Source organism: Haliotis cracherodii, unplaced genomic scaffold (assembly GCF_022045235.1).
Source record: "Haliotis cracherodii isolate W230 unplaced genomic scaffold, xgHalCrac1.p SCAF_1, whole genome shotgun sequence".
NCBI lineage: Eukaryota > Metazoa > Mollusca > Gastropoda > Lepetellida > Haliotidae > Haliotis > Haliotis cracherodii.
This window is the reverse complement of record NW_027266264.1, coordinates 60,635,742-60,656,895: the sequence shown is the minus strand read 5'-3', so window position 1 is coordinate 60,656,895 and position 21,154 is coordinate 60,635,742. Positions and strand designations below refer to the sequence as shown.

General features: G+C 38.8%; 2 protein-coding genes across 2 annotated transcripts; both read right to left on the bottom strand.

Annotated features, from left to right (window-relative positions):
• LOC139464362 (adipokinetic hormone/corazonin-related peptide receptor variant I-like) lies at window positions 1–9,657 on the bottom strand. Its single transcript, XM_071246221.1, has 6 exons — window positions 9,138–9,657; window positions 7,891–8,083; window positions 7,464–7,556; window positions 6,717–6,777; window positions 2,218–2,312; window positions 1–1,714 (listed from the first exon to the last, which is right to left on the bottom strand). The coding sequence occupies exons 1-6, from the start codon at window positions 9,576–9,578 to the stop codon at window positions 1,623–1,625; spliced, it is 975 nt and encodes a 324-aa protein (XP_071102322.1). The 5' UTR covers window positions 9,579–9,657; the 3' UTR covers window positions 1–1,622.
• A 3,145-nt stretch (window positions 9,658–12,802) lies between these two features.
• On the bottom strand, window positions 12,803–20,365 carry LOC139466657 (cephalotocin receptor 1-like). Its single transcript, XM_071248250.1, has 6 exons — window positions 19,839–20,365; window positions 19,299–19,476; window positions 16,846–16,938; window positions 16,437–16,491; window positions 15,671–15,759; window positions 12,803–14,113 (listed from the first exon to the last, which is right to left on the bottom strand). The coding sequence occupies exons 1-6, from the start codon at window positions 20,301–20,303 to the stop codon at window positions 14,061–14,063; spliced, it is 933 nt and encodes a 310-aa protein (XP_071104351.1). The 5' UTR covers window positions 20,304–20,365; the 3' UTR covers window positions 12,803–14,060.
• Between the last annotated feature and the right edge of the window lie 789 nt (window positions 20,366–21,154).

The following is a 21,154-nucleotide window of genomic DNA, read 5'->3' as shown; positions in this document are numbered from 1 at the left end:
TTCAATTTAGTCCAGCATAATTGGTGTTATTTATAAAGAAATGTCTGGTTATCATTATATTGTTCCCGATTATAAATATACAGCAGCGTGACTATTTTACATGTGACCTAAAACCTTCGTGACAAATGTTTTGTTTTTGTACACACTAAACTCTGTAAAATCATTTGGTCCATGGTATCATGATTATATATCTACCAGGACACTTGAATACAGTCAGAGCATTAACACAAGAGAAACCAAATCCCTGACATTTATTCCATTGGGCGTAAAAGGCAAAGTAAAGGGGGAACCTGTATGAAGGGTTTACTAAAAAGCACTATAAGATACGTATCGCGGTATGAAAAGGCCGTGATTTTTCATTTTGAAAATATTACTTTTTTTGTAAATGCTCATTAAGCGACACATTGGAAAGCGTATTGTGAGCCGTGAAACATACACAACTGACTTGATACATTAAGTACTTGGCAGTCCAATACCTCGTGTCTGTGCTTGTCGCAGGGGCCAACTAAAGCAGCTTTGATCGTTTTTAATGTTTTTGGTCACAAGTTTGCCAAGGCCAGACTTCAATATTTACCGGCCGCCACTACATAGCACAGCTGTAATATTATTATCGTAAACCAACATTCACCCAGTCACTATTCACTGAAGTTATCAAAACGTAGCCAAGAACACAATAATCTACTCCATCTTGATAATCCATTGTACACACAATGCCCTATATTTACGTTCTGAACACATGGTGTCTCAAAGATCAATGGAGATTACACGAACCCATGTCTAAAAATGTCTTGATGTAAATTTGAAATATCGGATCATGATTATAACAAGACATTGAAAACACTTTTTAGATATTATCCACACTAACAGACAGTGATTCCAGGCATGTCCTCGACTACATCGTGTCGGTACAAGTGTCACCTCTCTTAGTTCTTGCCATCGTACCACGACAGGAGGGATCGTTGCCACGCCAAGTACTAACCAAACTGTGTAAAAGTGACGTTAAACTCAATTTATGCACGTAACTGATCCACGCGTAAGGTCACAGATCTAGTTCATCCATGTTAATAATAATGGCTGATTAATCAACATGATGGCACATTTGGCACCATTGGCACAAAATTAGTGCGACACGGTGCATTTTGAAAGATTCTTCCAACAGTTGTTCCATGTCCTTAGATGCTGGACCCGTGAACACCTTCGTACGAAAGTCATGGTGATACTGAAATAAGGTAGGGGACAGAGTGGCCAGTTCCCTGTGCAGAGTTCTGTCCCTTTGACGTGTCTGAATCCGAGATCGATGGTAAAAATTCCAGATTAGCCCTATTACTGTGTGTTTTTCAGCACCAAAACCGTACTCGTGAGTCTTACGAAAGTCGAAAGACTTTCCCCACACAGCACGCGGACGCGCCGTAATATAACAGAAACACTTAAAAAACATTTGTATCTTATTTTGGAAGGTGCTTTATAAGACCATCATCGCAAACGTACATACTTTATGCATAGGAATAAGTGAAACCTTCGCAAAGTGCCAAATCGCTTTGCTTTGAAAAACCTTTTTTTCGTCTAGGAAGTCCAATGTTGGTTTTTCCTATGTGCATTATGATTGAGGCACATGTGGTGTATTATTCGACGAACGCCTTGTTCACCTCAAACGTCGGACTTGGTTCAAGGCCGGAGAGCGGTTCGCCTTTACGTCTGATGCACGTGAAAATCCCTGAAGTGACAACACATAGGTCTTAAATCACCAAATGTCTCCATTGACTGTGTCCTATTCAAATACGACTCTTATCATTCTTTTTTGATATAGTTCCTCAAAACTGTTCAGGGTATTAACTGCATGTTTTACTTTACTGCTCAGCCTACATATAATTGGATTAAGGCTGTTGGTCACCGGCAATGATAGATGTATTAGGAACAATATTTCTTTGACGTTTCACCTTCGGTACATACTTACAAACAGTATTTTTGCACATATTAAAACGATAAATACAAAACACCATATTCCCTTGATTTTGGATCAGGGAACACTTGTTTTAAACGCATAATATGCATAGAAGTTACTGTAAGCGCATAGAACATATTCATTCACTGATTATTGAAATATGATTGTAAACAATTAATATATTCAATATAAGTTAACGAATCGTTACAATCGCTACGGCATATAATTATTTCTGACCCGAATTTTCACGTGTACTCTGAAAGGCGGGTACTCACCGTATATAACAGGATTAAGACAGCTGTTTATGATTGAGATGTATTTGAAAGCCAACCACAGAACCTCCAAACGGTCAAAAGCCAAGTTGAGAGTACTGAAAACAAACACTGATATCAAACAACACACGAAGCTGTACATGTCTCCATTACACCCAGGTATTCAAGATCCTTCCCAGCGCGTCCCACCTTTACCCTAATCACCGCTGCCATCGAGTGAGTGAATTGGTTTTAACGCCGCTTTTAACATTATTCCAGTTATATCACGGCGTGTCAGCTTAATGTTGGAGGAAGCCCGTTGTGATACAAGTTTTAGATTTGTACCACATTGGTGAAACACGCGAGCGCGGGCATGATGCTGACAACCTCGAAACATAATCGGAGCGAACCGGGATTCGAACCTACGATCATGGACTGCTGGCGTGCCCAAGGGAGGCAACTCTGCTCAGAACGAATATCGACGCCTTCTGGGCCACCCTTGCCAACAGCAGGAAGCCGTGACTCGTGGAAGCGACGATATAGAAAGCTCCGCAAACGGGATTGTCCTGTGAGAAGCCTGCTTGATATGGTTCTCCAGCCGTAAGTGTTCTCGGAAATGGTAATTGTGGGACTTACGGTGAAAAGGGAATTCATGTGTTCTCAATTTGTTCAAAGTATGTTTTGTTTTGTTTTTAATGTTGTATACATTTGAGTCTATTTATGAAAAGTATCAAGAACATTTCTTAATATATTTTACGTACGTTTCAGTGAATATTAACGAGGGAATATGTGAGTGGAGTTTTATGCCGCCTTTAGAAACAAATATTGCAACATGAAGACAGGGGACACTAGAATTGAGTGGTTGTATCAGAATTTGGTATTTTCTTCTTCTTTTTTATAATTTATTATTTCTGTTGCATTTTACATAAGTTGCGCATACATATTAGACTTGTGAATTTGGTATTTTCTAATAATATTTTCACAATTACAGTGGCCGAATATGCTGGACATCAGTTTTGAACATTTCACATGTTCATCATAACAGGGAAGTAATCAGCGACACATTGATGAAGAACAATGTCCGACAAAATTAATTAACTCTGAAAAAATCGGAATAATGATTTATTTAGAGTCATTTTGTCGGACACTGTTTCTTGGCCTTGGGGTTCCCCATTAGAAAATGTTTTTCACTATTTTTCCCGAATGTAAAACTTAAATGACACAATCTTTGTTCATAACGTTATGTATACAGGGGCTCGGTCCAATTTAGACAAAACGTCTAAGTGGTTGCAACAATATTTAATGTAATTATCACAGTTTAGAAATATTAGTTCTAAATTCAAAAAGTCCATTATCGACATCGTTTTATTAACTACTGTCAATTTATTGAATATATTTAACTAATGTACCATTAAATAAAATAAATATAATTCAAAGAAATGGCTGAAGAAATTGTTGTAGAACTTATGAAAACCACACAGGAAAAAGTTCTTGAATCGTTGCAGTAAGAATGGGACACAGTATGTCAGATTGGAGAAGACATTTCCAACAAGCGATTAGAGAAAAACAAGAAATGACATACAAACTATGCCTTAAGAGTCAACTCAAAAGAAGAAAATCCCTTATAAAAAACTGAGGGGAAATCCTATGCTGAGGTGGCAAAATTAAAACACCCCAGTCACATTCTGTGAAACTGACTCGCAGAGATCCTCCAACACAGAATGGTACGTTCAGAGGAAGCACAACCTTCCGGGGACGAAGACCCACCCGAACAATCAACATCACACTCAAGGCAGATCTTCAAACCAAAGGAGACAACAAGGCCAAGAAGTCCAAACTACAATCGTCGGGGCCAAGGACATGCCTGTGATAACAGGCGAAGAAATTTCCCAACTCAAGGACGTGGTAGAGATCGAAATGAAGATTATTATTTAATTAATTTTGAGTCGAAAGAAAGCAATTTTTATTGCATCCCTAAAGTTCATAATAGCGCACAGATCCAAGAAAAATGTCGAACATTGAATTCTGCTTATGTCAAAATATTTCCCGTAAATGATTTAAAATTACGACCAATCATTGCGCGACCAAAATGTCACACACACAGAATCAGTGACCTTATGGATAAAGTGTTTAAACCAATAACTAAACAAGTCAAGAGCTACATAAACGATACCTCAGTCGAAAATGGTACAAAGTTAGTCAGTTTTGATGTAGTTAGTTTATATTCAAACATTCCCCATGATCTCGGCACAGAAGCTATTGAATACTGGATAAATAAACACTGTTCGGGGTTCCGAGAAGACATTACCTCCGAATTCATTATCGATGGTATTAAATTTATTCTGAACAATATCTTTTATTTTGATGGTTCTCATTACAAACGAGTTAACGGCACAGCAATGAGGGCCAAAATGGCCCCTACTTATGCAACTCTTGTATTTGGTTATTTGGAGGAGAAACTGTACTAAAAAATGATGAAGAATTCGGCATTGAATTTGGATAACAGATAAACCTAACGAGAGTGTTCTCCCTTTTGCTACAAACTTTAATCCCCCAAATCCGGAAATATTTGGAAGTGTTCGGAGACACTGTATTCTTTAAATAAGTGTAAAGAACTAAAACAAAATATATTACAAAATAAACTTATTAAAAGTAAAAGACAGAGCCAAAATCAAAGGCTTCTTTCTCAAATCGAAAACAAGAATGTAAAACAGTACAAAAGTGTAACAAACCAAATTGTGGTACTTGCCCTCATGTTCTTTTATATTCAAAGACGGAAAAAACTTTCTATGTCCGTGAAAATATGAAATGTGCTTCGAAAAACTTGATTTATGTCATACAACTTGCTGGCTGCAAAGCCGAATACATTGACAGACAGGGCACACCCTCAGAGCGAGAGTTAGGGTCCACCCACAACGAATAAGGGATCCCTCTTGCCGGTGTATCCCACTCAGTCAACACATTGCAATTAATCAGTGTGCCGGGAATAAAACACCAAATTTGTATGATATTCCCGTTTTACAAATGTGACAGTGATGTCCTGAGAAAGATAAAAGAAAGTTATTTTAAAAAATATTTTAGCTTACATATACTTTTATACATTTAAATACTTTTTAAATGGGCTGAAATAATTGAATTATTTCATACAATTACGAGTATTGTACATTTTACTGCCACTACAAGACCTATTTCTGTATGTATCGTCCTGATTGCACTATGACGTTATACTATGTTAGAGTGCACTGTGACGTCAAAACAACATAACGGTATAACTGTACTCTTGAAAATCACATTCGTGAAACCGGTTGAGTAAATTATACAGATCATCTTTGGACTTAGGTATATTTTTGTGTCTGCACTTTTCATTACATGTGTAGGAGAAGGTCTCGTAAGTGTGTCACTTTTGCCTAATCCATTTTATTTTTTTACAATAAAAAATAGCACAACTGAAATATACACCCATGATGGTTGTGTAGCGGCCATAAAATTTTCGTGTCCCGTGATGGGATTCGAACGACGGACCTTTTGATCAGAGGCTGGACGCCTTGTCCACATGAGCAAAGAGGTAAACCCCGTTAGCAAGCTGACAAGGTAAGGATGTCATCTGTGAGGTGACTCCACGCCCTGCTACAGTGGATAAACTGAAGCAAGAATGGTTATTCCATGTAGATGTTTTGGATCCTAAGTTTACGGTGTTTGCCGTCCTTGTATCTTGAAACAGAATCACAAGATATCGCGATTATTAATTAAAGAAGGTAGGTGTATGTGTGCTAATATTTAGAAAGTGAAAACAAGCCATTCCACGATAATACACTTACAGTTATGGCAAAAAATGCAAAGTGCGTTTTTCAACAAATTCCATTTTGCTTGTCATCATGTCATCTCTGAGTTTTGATCACGTGGTTACAATCCGGGTAAGTGTAGGCTATCAGGTGACTACGACCAGCTATTTTTAGCAGGCGGTAGGTTAGAGATGGTAGGATTTACTTGAAGGGAAGACCATGAAACGTTTTATACAGAGAAGTAAAGTATATTATGCGTTTCCAAGGCAGAAAGCCCAAGTCATGTGGAAATAAACATTAGATTCATTTCCTGAGGCAAACACATTGCATAGACATCACACAAGTAAGGTTACTTTTTGAGTACCAATTCAATTCACGTTCATGTTACACTGATTTAGATGAAGCTCGAGTGTGAATTAACATACGAAATATTAGTCCAGTTCAAAATGAAGGGACTGTTTTGATACTCATGCTGTGTTGTACAGCATAATTATAGTGATCGCTATTTTAATGCATTGTATTCTTGTGAAAGATGTATGGAAGTACAGCGGTACTAGCCCCATGAAAAACTAAGCAAATAGCATTTCTTTGTTAAAAGACGAGGTTATCCCCCTTTTATTATTCGCATTCTATTGTACTGAAACTGCAAATGTACTATATACAACAGATACACACACATGGCAATTTAGGATATGGAAACATGTTCATGCATAAAGCAGAAGGTGAAATATGGTGACCTACCCCAGTCTCTCAATAAGAATGAGAACACAGGTCGGCGTCCAGCACACAAAGAACACAACATCTACATTAACAAAAATGTACAATGAAATGATTTTAAATGAATCAAGCATAACCCCTACTTTAGACCGGTAAATTTATTTACATTGATAACTCTGTAGATCTATCATGTATCTCTAAACTACATGTATAATGTGTCGAATAACTATAAACGCCTTCTATACGGTCATGTAGAGGCATTTAGTGTCTTGTAGAATCAAGGACATTCATAAACAGTCTTATACGCAGTCAAATCGTGATGTTCTGTCATATACTGTCATATACAATAGTATGAAATCACATAAAGTTCACGGTCACTGATATGGACAGTCAAATGCATTGTGTATACAGTCGAAAAATATCATATTTGATCATATTCAATTTACAGCAATATACCGTCAGATATAGACTCGTGAAGACACGGAAAGTTACATATATAGATGTCCGGTTATAGTACAGTCACATGCCTTATATATTCATACCTAGTTATATACCGTCACTTTCAGTTATACGAAACAGTCATATCCTGTCACAGTTATATACTGTCCATCCAATCCATAACGTAAAATATAAATTGTCACGGCAAGAGAATAACCAGTTTTGATTCATAGTTTGCATAAACAAGTAAGTATTCATTGCCTGACGCCGCACAGTTTTACCATGTAGGATGACATTGATGCACATGTTCATGCCTCTTTTAGATTGACCTACTAAATGCTGACACCATGGCTAGGTCCAGGCCAAAGGTCTGAAGGTCGCTTCCATCTGGAGTTTTCTTCTTTGCTTCTTCAAACTCTTCAGTTGCTTTTAACAGATTAAAATAATTACGTATACATGTAAATCGAACTTCATATAACTCTTAAGGAGCAGTTTATTCATGTGCTGTCGTGATATGCACACGTGGTTTCGTCTAGGACATCATATCGAGATCATTACAGAGCGCCCTTAGCATCCTGACTAGTCACTCAAACATTGTCTACGTATAGAGAAAGGTGAACAGGTTTATTGGACAAGGTGGGTGGGATTAATATAGGATAATGTACACATATATTTTACTCATATGAGCAATAGCATTTTCTTGATTTGTAAACGAAACCTGAATAATTGTTTTTTTTTGTAATAATATTATGGTACTTGCCCCTCTTGGTCAGCCATGCAATGATGGCGGGTATTCCTGCGAATATGACGAAAAGAAGTGGAAACCAATAGATGCCAACGGTATACACAACACGGTAAATTGTTTCAGACTCCTGGTCTTCAAAGAAGTCGAACGTGGCGCACTGGATGAGTTCCGGATAGTGTGGATGAATCTGTGTACTGAACACGAACGCCTACAAGACATAAACGTAGATTCAAGTCTAATAAAAGATACATACAAAGTAGTGATAACAAGTAGCTAATGTTCAGAAGTCTGCACACATGCAACATTTGTATTATACTTCCAATTGAAATTCAACGCACACTAACTACAGTCATTAAACGACACGTTAACATCCGGGTTAGAATTGATCTTCAGCAACACATGCTTGTCGTAAAAGGCGACTGACGGGATAAGGTGGTCAGGATCGCTGACTTGAATGACGCATGTCATCGTATCATAATTGCACATATCGATGCTCATGGCGTCAATCACTGGCTTGTCTGGTACAGACTCGATTATTTACAGGTCGACGTCATTGTTGAGTTTGACGTTAAACAACAAAACAACAACTGTCTAAATCCACATTGATCATGTCCCCCTGTGATGTCAAATCTTGCACTTAAGTTAGTCTCGTATTATCACCATTACGTAATGTTTTGTTCAGCAACATACCAAGAAGTAAACACCACACACATATGCATGTACATATAAAACATAATGCATTTCTGTTGCTTCGTATAAGCCTTTATTTGAATATGTGTACTTCCAGACGGTTTGATAGTGCACCATATGAATATTTGTATGTATCAAAATCCGCGATCCATCACACCGTCGTTCATGTACTTTTATTACGTGCGTACATAAACAACAAGTTCTCATCAGTTATGTATGAATACATAAACGACTCTTTTATCCATATATATTTATGGTGTCCCCCGCCATTGTCTTGCTGAAATATTGCTAAAAGCGGCGTAAAGCTATACTCACTCACTCTACATATATAATTTGTGCAAGCAGGTATACATAAACGACTCTTTTATCCATATATATTTATGGTGTCCCCCGCCATTGTCTTGCTGAAATATTGCTAAAAGCGGCGTAAAGCTATACTCACTCACTCTACATATATAATTTGTGCAAGCAGGTATGATCTGTTAATAAATTCGTTGCAAACAAAAATCAAAATGTTTACATTTGATTAAGATTGTTTTCTGGAGATGAACAATGAAAGTGTGTACACCTACCTCCGGGACACAGACACACACTGCAGCAAAGATGGAGACGACAATGAGCAGGATCCTGGTTACCTTCCTGGACTTATAACAGCATATGGTGATGACGTTGTCAACGTTAAACGATGCCAGGAAGTAGTGAGCCATGGCGTGTCCAAAGTGGAGCAGGAACATGCATATCTTGCAGCCAACATTCCCAGCAGTCCACACGTACGTCGCAACCCATCCAATATCGATCCCGAGATGAAAGCAAAGGCCGAGTAGGTCGGCGATGCAAAGACAAAGGATGAAGAACTGTATCCTGCTGTCAGATCTCCATGTTTTCAGTAACGACACGAGTACTGCAATGTTAAGGCAGACTCCGATGTACAGCAGGACACTGCTTATTACCAGACGTTGATGTTTATCCTCTGGTATAGTGAATTCAACGGGGAGCGTCTCCGACATGTTCATTTTGAGGAAATGAACCAACGCAAGTATGTTTAGGGAATCACTCTATATATAGGTGAGATATCAATATGTTGCAACACTGTTTGTTCTCATGGAACGAATGCATTCATGGTGGGTGATTATAATTGAGACAATTACCAGTGGTGACATTCACATGGCTTTAAATGGATAATTCGAAATAAATGTCATGTCAATTTTCCTGGTATTGTATGACATTATGTTGTTGTGTGCATATGTTTGTCATGTTATGGTCTCGCATGGCAGACATAAACGATTGTACAGACGTATAGTGATAATAATATGCCTCATTTAATGATGCCAGAGCTATTGTCATCAGTGGTTTATTAGAAAAGAGCAGAACGTATTATGTTTGGCGTTTGCATTTTGAGGTTCTGAAATTCGCCGTGTAGAGTGGAGTCCCTGGGTGGTGCCAGGATCCGTTTGTCGTAGGTTTGAATCCTAGATTCGTCCTTGTAATGGCCCTCGGTTTGTCAACACTTTATCCGTGATCTTGGGTTCACTAAATTTCTGAACGTCTACAAGTTGCGTCATTTTGGTTTTCCTGCAACAGTAAGCTGAAAAGCTGCATGTTTTCTAACTGCAATACTGTTCAAAACGGCTGTCTCTCTCACGGTACAGATTTCGTTACACATGTTTTAACTTAATCAAAAAATGTATCAAACACTCAGTGAGTTTGATGTGCTCAGTTAAATAACAATATATCAGTACACTAGTATAGTACTGTTTAGATGCACAATAAGTACGTATATGCATGGACAGCTATACAGTGACACTAATGAGAGCAACAGAAGTGTTGTATCCTCAGATGATACAACTGGTATCATCTCTATCTGATAGTAATTCCTAAACACATGCTCCTGATATAGTCGGAATCGTGGTATTTCTATGGAAATGTTTTGTCGCTTGTATTTACTGCCATACGACGACGGTATGTAATCGTTCGAGTCTGAACAGGATAATCAAGTGATTGGTATCACGTGCAATGCTCAACGTAATAATATTACTACTGGCAATACAGCTGTCCTAAAGAACAGAATAACATACATTTATCAAAATCTAATACGTCGTGTCACTAGGTTTCATAATTACGTTCATTTTTGCAGGTTGTGGAACCAGGAATGGCCAGAGGCAACACGAGAATTCGCAAGTAGAATCCCCCAGTTCCATTCCGCAAAGATTGCACTGAACAGGGAGAGAGCCAATGTCCTGTCACCACTCCCATTTTCCCGTTCTGAGATCCCAGTTGTGGGCCAGTGGCGACAGACGACATGGAACGAGAACTTCATTTCGGACGAAGGCCACGTAGATAAGATTATCACCATTTCCACTACTGACAACTTCGGCCATCTTGTTGATGCCGACATCTGGTACTGCGATGGGACATTCCAATCCTGCCCTGGTCCTTTCCACCAACTATAGACGACCCATGTCTTTGTCGACGTTCCCGCTTGTATATGTACTACTATAAGGGTAACTATTTTTCAGGGCCTGAGGGCTTCTGCAAATGATAATGCCCTGAAAAATAGCGTTACCGTTATTACAGCTAAAATGGATAGAATTAATTTCGTTATCAAATAGGAATCAACAACAATATCGGTTTTGAAACATTTACTGCAATCAACACACCACGAATGTCACTGACCCAATTTTACAAATATGGAAACGTCATAGAATGAAAAAGTATGACGTCTCCTAACAACGGGTGTGATAATGGCCCGTCGCCAAATAATATGAGGTCATTATCAAGTTACAGTGATCCGCTCATTTCTGATAACATGCTGGTGGTTTAATGATAAATCTATCCATTTTAGCTATAACATCCAAAAGGAAGGAAACAATGTACACCAGAATGTTTCAAGCCGTTAGAGACCAACTGCCAGCTGATCTACGACCCCGTTCCGTTTTTATGGACTACGAACACCTACTTGGAATAGTGTCAGAGCTATCGTTCACTCCAGATAGATAATAGATCACCCGAGTGTCCTGTTGTTGTTAAGTGTATTTATGTTTCTGAAAACATTTATAAATATTGTACATAAAATACATCTATAAAAATATAATCATGCAAAACTATGTCTGATGTCTGCAATGGTCAGGAGATGGAACAGATTATACTATAATGCCCATTGTTCAGCCAATTAGTACCTGTGTAACAACTGACTGCATTTGAGCGCAAATGGGGGATTTTAAACCAACTGGAAACTCACCGTATTTAAATGTCCAAGAGAATAGTGTTCAAATACACACGCTCCGTAATCGGCTACCAAACCAAACATATTCTAAGCCGTGGCCTGAAGGTACCGGTGGAGCAGTACAGCTGTATCTGACAAAAGTTCACCATCTACTTTAGATCTACTGTTCCTGCTATTTCTGTTACTTAAACTTAAATTTACTTAAACAACAACAATATTGCACTCATTGTTGCTTGCTGTGTTGTCTGTGTGGTTGCCTGTATCGTTACCTGTCATATCTGCGTCGGTGTTTACTATGTTGGCAGCTGTGTCAGTGACTTCATAGGTCGCTGGGTCGTGTCGTCTCTGTTACCTGTGTAATATCTGTTGTCTTATTTTAAGTTCTCTTCTTTGGAGGTGTAGTGCTTCAGATGATGTGTTGGTAGAGTTTTGTATCTGACGCCTATTTCTTATGAGGTTGGCACCCTGTGGTGTCGTCAACATATAAGATCATGGTTCAATACATGTTGCACTGACTATGTCTGGATGCCACAGTTCTGTTGTGTGGTCTTGTACTCTTGTATGGGGTTTCAAGTCAACTGCATGTCTTACGTATAGGTCTTCTTGTCTCCATTCTAACCCGTCTACAATAGTATCTCTTTCCATGGTACTAATGCAGTGATCATCAGAAAATATCGTTTTTAGTTATGTTCTAAGAACGTACCTGGCATCTCTCACTCCCTTTTTGGACAACCGACCGTGGGCAGTAAATATGATCTTGCCAGAACAAAGGCGTGTCACCCACCACCACCACCCCAAACAAAATAATATTCAGCTCTGAATACAATTTGTAACAAATGACATTCCTATTGAATTATTGATTAATCTCAGGCAATTTATACCGATAATTGGTTGACATTAAACAAAAAATTGTATGTCAGTATAATTTGACCTCACACATAAACCATACATGAAAAGAATATTCTGTGAAAAATGAAAACCCAGTTGTGCAATCAATAATGTTTATTTCTGAGAAGTAGATGAAATAATAAACAAGAAAGAGATGTAAGAAATCTTGAGTAAAAGGACGTTATTAATTTGCATAATGAAACCAGACGACGCGTTATATTATGATACATTAAGTACAGACAAGGACGATACATTGCACAATGTATACCTATCAGTTCAAGGATGAAATGTGATTGTCAGGCTAACATACTTGCAACGAGAATGCAATGATCAGACTTGACATGCATGTGTATACGACGAGTGGTTGCGGTGGACAGCATTGTATGCAGCTAGACTATTTCTCATCGATTAATTGTGTTTATAGAGTTTGAGTGAGACTAGCAAACCGAGGTTGTGTAAATGTATCACCAATAATGTCTGTTTGGCGCCAAAGTAATATATCAGTACATACATACAAGCATTCGTAGTCAGCTATATAGGTTCTAGTGAGACGTTGTGGTTGTGACATCATATGCACACATAGAGCATATCATTCATTACAGACGTGCCAATAGGAAATATGTAGTGAGCGAGTGGCATGTCACGTCAACAACGTTTACACATTCAAGTAAATACATGTGTATATTAAGTAGGGCAGTTACAATAACCGTAGCTCTAAGCGTTGGCCTAGGATGCACTGACCACCATCTCCACGTAAGGATATTTCATCAACAAACAGGAAATAATACAATAATCTTAAAAAATAGTCAAATAAACACACATGATCAGATGTGTCAGGCATATGTAAATCATACTTAATTGTTTGTTTCATAACAGATTGAAAACGTCTTGGGGTTATGAGTATTTGTTTATAGCACTACTGGACATCGTCGAAGCCCGTGGAGATCCGGGTTGGAACTGATCGTCAGCAACCGTAGTTCTTAGTGAGAGGCGACTAATGGCTACCGGGTGGTCAGACTCGCTGATTTCGTTGAGGCATGTCATCATATTCTAAATGATGCTCATGATAGCCATCACTGGATTGTCTGGTCCAGACTAGATTAATTACATGACGCCGCTATATGGCTGGGGTATTGCTGAGTGCGGCTTTAAACAACAAACAAACTTTACTTCGTTCTTTTTGGGGACAAAAGAAATAATGTCTACATGTTTACAGAATGATACAAATGTATGTACCCTGTGCCTGAATAGTTAATGTCCACGCGTGATTAAAACATATCGAGGTTATAGAATGAGTTCCACAAATAGAGAGAAGATTCTATCCATCAAAGATCAGTCTTCACTTTGTTCCGGCCATTGTTTGGGACTGAGACGATTCTGACTTCTACAGTCCAGGAGAAGATGTTTCCCTCCGTCGTCCAATGCAGTTGAATATGGCTGAAAATAGATCAGTATTCATTGAACTAAAAATACATTTGATATACAACACACTGAATGGTGTGTCAACGATTCGAAATACTCAGTATACTGACATAATTATTGTTGCAAAAAAACCATCTGCGCTGCCCAGTCAAACCCACCCAGCATTTTTCGGAGAATGTGAAGACAGACTGGAAGGTACCAAACCTAAGGCACCGAGAACGGTGGGGAGTCGGACAACTTGGGATGCAAGCGTGACATTTCGAAAGCGATGTCTGCATATTTGCCATGTTTTTCCTCATCATTATTATTATTATTATTATTATTATTATTATTATTATTATTATTATTATTATGCAAAAAGGGTTTGGGTGATCCTGCCACAGTCAGGCTGGCTTGGCTCATCATCAGCTCGGGGCCCTCTACACGCAGCCCAGACAGCGAATGGGACTTTTCCCAGGAAGCTCTGCCGAGTCAAATCCACCCAGAACCTTTAGGTGAAAACTCTCCACACTGAAGCCTTCTGTATTACCCAGATTGTCAGAAGAGTTGTATTCCTGGTAGCAAACCCGAGTACTCTCCCAAAGTATTTGCCATGTTTTTCCTCAATTTTGTCAATGACATTAGTGTAAAAAGGGACACAAAAAATTCAATGATATAAATGATGTCATTGGATATATAAAAAAGGACAAGATCAGGTTTGTTGGCCTTGATATATACGTCTGAGGCTGTACACGGGCCTTTTCCAAGGGATTTTGTATTTATCATTTTCCATGACGCCCTCTACATATTCAGGATCATACCATGGATGGACCTCTGTGTCAAAACCACAAGCATGGCGAAGACGCTTATAAATTGATCGAGCCACTCCATAATTTCGCTTAAGATATGTTAAGTAGAATCAGTAACATCGACAGAGATAACGGTCCACAGGTATTAATCGGCCTTCCTTGAAATTTGCAAAATCAGGAATGACACCCTATGCACGTGTGTGGCGCTACTGTGTGGGGCACGTGCAAACTATATGATGTGTTTTAGTGGTAACGTGACCGTTCTTGCATAGGATGTTTGTCGCCAACACTTATCTTTGTTCTAATACTTGGCATTTACATTTAGATTTCATTACCCCCTACATTCGTTTAAGAGTATATAATCAAAATGCGTGTATCCCTCTGATGAGACGGGGTGAGGTGAAATGGGGTTTAACGTCGCGTCCAAGATTATTGCACTTATATAGCGACACGTGTGTGTTTGTTTGGCTGCTTGTATTAGTCCGGACTGAAGCCGATGGATAGTGCTACCTCACTGAGATACCATGCCGCAGTTTCACAAAAATACCTCACTCAGACACAGGTCGTTCTGACTCCGAGCCGACCAGTCCTGTTTTTAGACCCTTGAGGCTGAGTGCTAGAAAAGGTAACAACACGTATCATCTTTTAACGTCTTTTGTTATGACGGGGATCGAACCCCGGACATTTCGCTCTTCGGACGGGCGCTCTACAACTAGACCAAGGAGGCGGTCTCATTGACTTGAGATTATTTGGTTACAGTACAATATCTATTTATATTTCGTACCATATATAAAGGGATTTAGACAGGCGTTTGCAGTCTCCAGGAAGAGAAAAGCTGTGTAGACGATAATTGTGCTCCGGGTATGAAATGAACTGCGAAATAGAAAATAATTTTAATTTAATAGGACACGTGGAAAACATTTTTTTGATGAAACGTGTATATGATGAATAACCAATTGGTCATACCATTTTCATCCATGAGGTTTACAAACAAAATCAAACCTGTAAGCGAATAATTCAATACCCGAACCCATTGTATTTACACCCGTGACCATATCTGTTGTTATCTCCGTTGAGCACATGAACAGAGTAGTTTTCAGTGGTCACTCTTTGTGCAAAGGTTCCTAAGCACGATACCCGTGCTAGTTGTTTCACAAAAGTGGTAAACGTCTGAGATCTGCATAACTTCGGTCTTCCCTCCTACATTTACTGACATAACTGGACAGCTGTTAATAGCAGCGTCAAATCCAACTCACTCCCTAATAAAAACACGGTGTGATGGTATGACACAGTGTGATTGGTTACTACAAGTTGTTTGGGCGTCATACATTGATTCATGACGTGGAGAGTCCATGTCAGAATGTCATCTTGTCTGATAGCATATATTACAGATAACAGTCTGTACTCACATTGTCAATAAATACAAGGTTTTTTTGTTTGCAGATTTACGAGAGCTATGCCATCAGTGGTGCGCGGAATTTTCAGATTCAAAACCTAACCTCTACGTCATTAGTTCTGAATAACATATATATAACAAAACGTCACATTACCCAAGGACCCAATAGAATACAACGAACGGAGCACAGCAGAGGAAGAATACCACATCTGAAAAATAAATATATTTGTATATGCATTACAAACTCGCTCATGTATGTGGCATATATTCTGGTCTAATAGCATGTTCTTTTAAACAAATTCTGTATCTTTCCTCATTAAATCATGTGTGTAATTATACTCTAAAACACGCCGTGCAACTATAAATGTACATATCTGCAATACTGCTCAAAGTGGTGTTAACCCAAACCCACTCACTCACAATACAAATTCAAAACGATGTCAGAAATCTTTATGTTTGATCTATTCTATGACAGCCTGATGAAAATCATTTCAGAGAGGCGAATATCAGCTGCATGAAATGATGCAACGATGCATATCTCGGACAAGGCCAGTTCATAATACCGTAAGCCAAAACTATTCCAATATCTCTGCCAAGAAATTGAAGGTCTGTGCAGGAGCCATCGTCACGTGTCATCTTCGTATAGGCGATTGTTCCTGAAGACATAATAACATTGAAACATTGTAAATTGTAAGTATTCAACAGTGTCGAAATGCATTTCAAGTTATCCGTGGTTTCAAACAAGTTGAGTTCCGATATTTGAACATAGTGTCAATACGATCCTTTTCGGTCCATAAAGTTACACCGTCTTCAACGACATTTCGCGATAACAAAGTTGCTTGTCCAATGCTTAATATCGATTGACTTGAATATAATCGATCAATCGCGTAATCGTGTGATATCAAGAATAAGCAAAACCAAAGACAAAAGGGAAATAAGGGGGACATCTCACATATGACACAAATAATTGGTGAAAATCTCACAAAATATTATGACACAATTAATTGCTGAACTATGTTCACATACACTGTGCTAAGTGAATTTGTTTTATGTCAATGCGTGGGTAAACATATTAATCATTTCATTCCCAATTGTAAGAGGGGTCGGCACTTGGTTTTGCTGGATACAAGTTTATGATGAGACCGGACTTCAAACTTCCATTCATTGGAAATGTCCCCGAAGAGGATGCCCAACCACCATTAAGGCCAAAGATGACTTTGGCACGAAGCACAATAATGTTTCTAAGCAGTGGGTCGACGCCAACAAATCATTTCGAGAGGCGGCATCCAAATCTGTACAAATTCACTGAGATACTGCAGATTGAGCTGGATGATAATGCGAAGAAGAACACACACACACACACGCACGCACGCACGCACGCACGCACGCACGCACACACGCTCGCACGCACGCACGCACGCACGCACACAAAGACACTGTCGAAACAAACACGATGGGGATTATCCTTGTCCAGGTATTTTTGTAGTATAAACAGAATAGCAGAAACAGAATGTGTATATCGTGTTGAGATAAAACACATCATTCAATGAAAACCTTTATCACGCACCGCTGTACAGTCTATTTTAATTTCAATACTTGTAGGCCACGGGCCTTTTTGTACAGACGAAATACAATTTAGGTGCAAACAGTATAAGATGTTATACACTTTTCTTTGGTTGATGCATGTCATCGTATCCCAATTGCGTGGATCGTTGCTCATGATGTCAATCACTTGATTGTCTGGTCCAAAATCGATTATTTACAGACCGCCGTCATATAGCTGGAATATTGCCGAGTGCGGCGTTAAACAACAAACAAATCAAATCAAAATTAAACTTCAGAATATTTGGAAAGATGTAAAATTTAGAGCTTATTTAACTTTGCCTAAGATGGCTATAAGGTGGACAAACTAACAAAAAGTTATATTCATTTTCGATATGGTTTAAGTTACAAACATTACATTTTCAAAATTCACGGGGAATATTATATTGTCGTCCGCGTTCAATTCTAAATTGTGAGAACTAAGCCGAAAACGAGTCAATGTGGTTCGGAATTTATATACTGTAATACTACTCAAATAGTTCTCACATAAAGTGGATATTTTAACTGTGCATGGTAAGCCATTTTGGGGGCTTTCAGATATATCACTATGCCAAACCTGAAAAAAAGTTGTCTTTTAACCGTTGACGTAACATATTTAAATGTACGGTTTTATTACCACATGCTTGAAAGAACCAGACATCACCAAATCCTAATCTAAAAATAACAGTTTTAAGTTTCGTTACCCAATTTACATGACCTTGTTTATCGTACAAGCGCAACATATTGTAACATTTTGGGGGTAAGAGGGATTCCTTCATATTTAAAAGAGACACATATAGAGACCACATTTCAAAACAGCAAGCACCTGGATAGAGTATCTACCACAGTCACCTTATAGTGGTTCTATGTCACTGAACCCCCAAATTTCGGCCCTCCTATAAAGGTATTGGTGTTATCTTTGCATCAAATAATTTAAAGTAAAAGTTCCAAGAACTAGTCTCACGTAGAGACACTGGCTGTTGGAACACCCGAATGCGCCTTCTCCGGGTATGTATGTCCACCCTATGCTCTTCAGGCACGATTATGTGGTTGTTGGTTCAACACAGCTCCAAGTAAACGCAGTATATCTTGTTTTCGGAAAAACAGTCAGGAGCCTCACATACCCTTTCTGCGCCCGGCTGCCATTGTTAACGAACCCGGCTGCACAGGTAGGCCGGTATCTTCAGGCCACGCCTCCGCGTATGTTGGAATCCCATTTGAAAGGGTGTGAATTCAACACTTTCACTTGGACATTCAAATACTTTCTACTAATGTTAGGAATTCTTTTCATTAGGATATTGACTTAATATAACGAATAACAACTGAAATCCGCAAGAAATATTTTCCACTATATTTGCCCTTCAACGTTAAGAAACACAACAAAAAGTGTAAGAACACAGAAAAGGTACGCAAAAAAATATTTTATGATATTTACCTTTTTTGCAGCACCATACAAACAATGATGGTAGACCAAAAAGTATCATTATTAGTAATGGAAGTAGAAAATAGACAGCCACGCCCACAAGCGGCAGGAGAATAGTAGCTTCTGGATCCACAGTGCACAAATATGCCTGGCTTACGTGTCCTATTGCTACCAGACGGTAGTAGTAGAACTGAAATGAAACTAGAAGATAGAACATCTCAACTGATCTCAAAATCCATATGGTGTACATTCTATTCTGTCAATCAGTTTTATTCAGCCAAAAGTACTGTCTAAGTATTTGAAAAAAAAAAGAATTAAAGTTTCAAATCAACCAAACTAGTTTGCAGCGAAAACAGTTTAACATCAAATCAAATGCAGGTTGTTGTTGCCTGATGATCAAAACGTCTCACCAAAAATAATGGGTTCGATTTAAAACAGTGGTACAGTGTCTAAAACCTATTCTACCCCTACCTCGCATTGACATGGCTTGAATACCGTGTTGTCAAGATCGGCGTATAATAAACGCACAACCTCATTCTCAACGTTGCTTACCTTGAGGCCAAACGCGATGAAGGAAACTACCAAGGAACACAGAAGGAAGACGATACGCAAAGCCTTGATGGAGCGACTGCAGGTGATGGTGAAAAGATTATCAATATTGAATCCTGCAAGGATCAGATGGGATACGGTGGGCCCAAACATCTGAATACCTGCAAATATTTTACATCCATAATATCCACCTTTCCAGAATACGGTTGCATAAGACCCAATACTGATTCCACTGCTGATGCACAAGCCCAGTACATCAGCGATACAAATGACAAGGAGGTAAAAATACATCCTGTTGCCTGTCTTCCATGATTTGTAGAGAGATCTGATCATCCATATGTTGGTACAGACTCCGATATACAGTAGAACGCTGGATACTACTATTTCCGTTGTGTTCGATGGCGTCGTCAAGTCTGAATCATAATCGTATGTGTAGTCAGTGAAGTTGTTGCCATATTCAATATCCATGTTTAAGAATGAGACGTATTTCTTTCACGCAAGTCCTCACACGTTGAGCTCTAATGGCATGGAATGAGTATAGCAAACCAAATGACTAACAAATACCACAATGTAATTGTAGATCATTAAGGTCGTTAGGATACATGGGCGAGTTAAACATCACGAAACGTTACAAAGGTCAATAATTACTTGGGTGACATTTCCTTGACACGTATAAATTGCAGTTTGAAAGGTCATCATCGTGGTTGTGCATGCTTATGGATGTTAGAATTGTATGATTTGAGTCCGTGAGTGAGATATAACACTAATTCTAATAATGTTTCGGTTATATCACAGCATGTCATCTTAATTTGGAAGGAAAGCACGAAGTGATGCAGGTCTCAGACGTTAACCACAAAGGTAAAACCTATGAGCATAGGTATTGCTGACAGACCTAAACCGTGATACGAACCCCAAAGATCATAGGTTTCTGGCGTGACCAAGGGACCCAAAGCGACTGGGCCACTCATGCCGTCCTCTATGACTGAAATGGAGTGAACGAAATCATTTTAGTTACATCATTATCAATAATAATATTATTATTTGGTTGACATTTCACTCATACGTATAAATTGCATTGTTGCTTGCTGTGTTGTCTGTGTGGTTGCCTGTATCGTTGCCTGTCATATCTTCAGATGATGTGTTGGTAGAGTTTTGTATCTGACGCCTATTTCTTATGAGGTTGGCACCCTACGGTGTCGTCAACAGATAAAATCATGGTTCAATACATGTTGCACTGACTATGTCTGAATGTCATTTTTCTGCGAGCGGTCTTGTACTCTAACGTGATGACCTCTTGTATGGGGTTTCAAGTCAACTGC

What these genes read in the sequence shown, in the direction of transcription:
- LOC139464362 (XM_071246221.1), bottom strand. Translation starts at nt 9,578, where the DNA reads ATGAACATGTCGGAGACGCTCCCCGTTGAATTCACTATACCAGAGGAT. An exon ending in AGCCATGGTGTCAGCATTTA is followed by an intron (nt 6,778 to 7,463) that starts GTAGGTCAATCT and finishes TTGTTAATGTAG; the next exon opens with ATGTTGTGTTCTTTGTGTGC. An exon ending in TCTTAATCCTGTTATATACG is followed by an intron (nt 1,715 to 2,217) that starts GTGAGTACCCGC and finishes TTGTCACTTCAG; the next exon opens with GGATTTTCACGTGCATCAGA.
- LOC139466657 (XM_071248250.1), bottom strand. Translation starts at nt 20,303, where the DNA reads ATGGATATTGAATATGGCAACAACTTCACTGACTACACATACGATTAT. An exon ending in TGTATGGTGCTGCAAAAAAG is followed by an intron (nt 16,939 to 19,298) that starts GTAAATATCATA and finishes TTATGTCTTCAG; the next exon opens with GAACAATCGCCTATACGAAG. An exon ending in GTATTCTATTGGGTCCTTGG is followed by an intron (nt 15,760 to 16,436) that starts GTAATGTGACGT and finishes TCTATTTCGCAG; the next exon opens with TTCATTTCATACCCGGAGCA.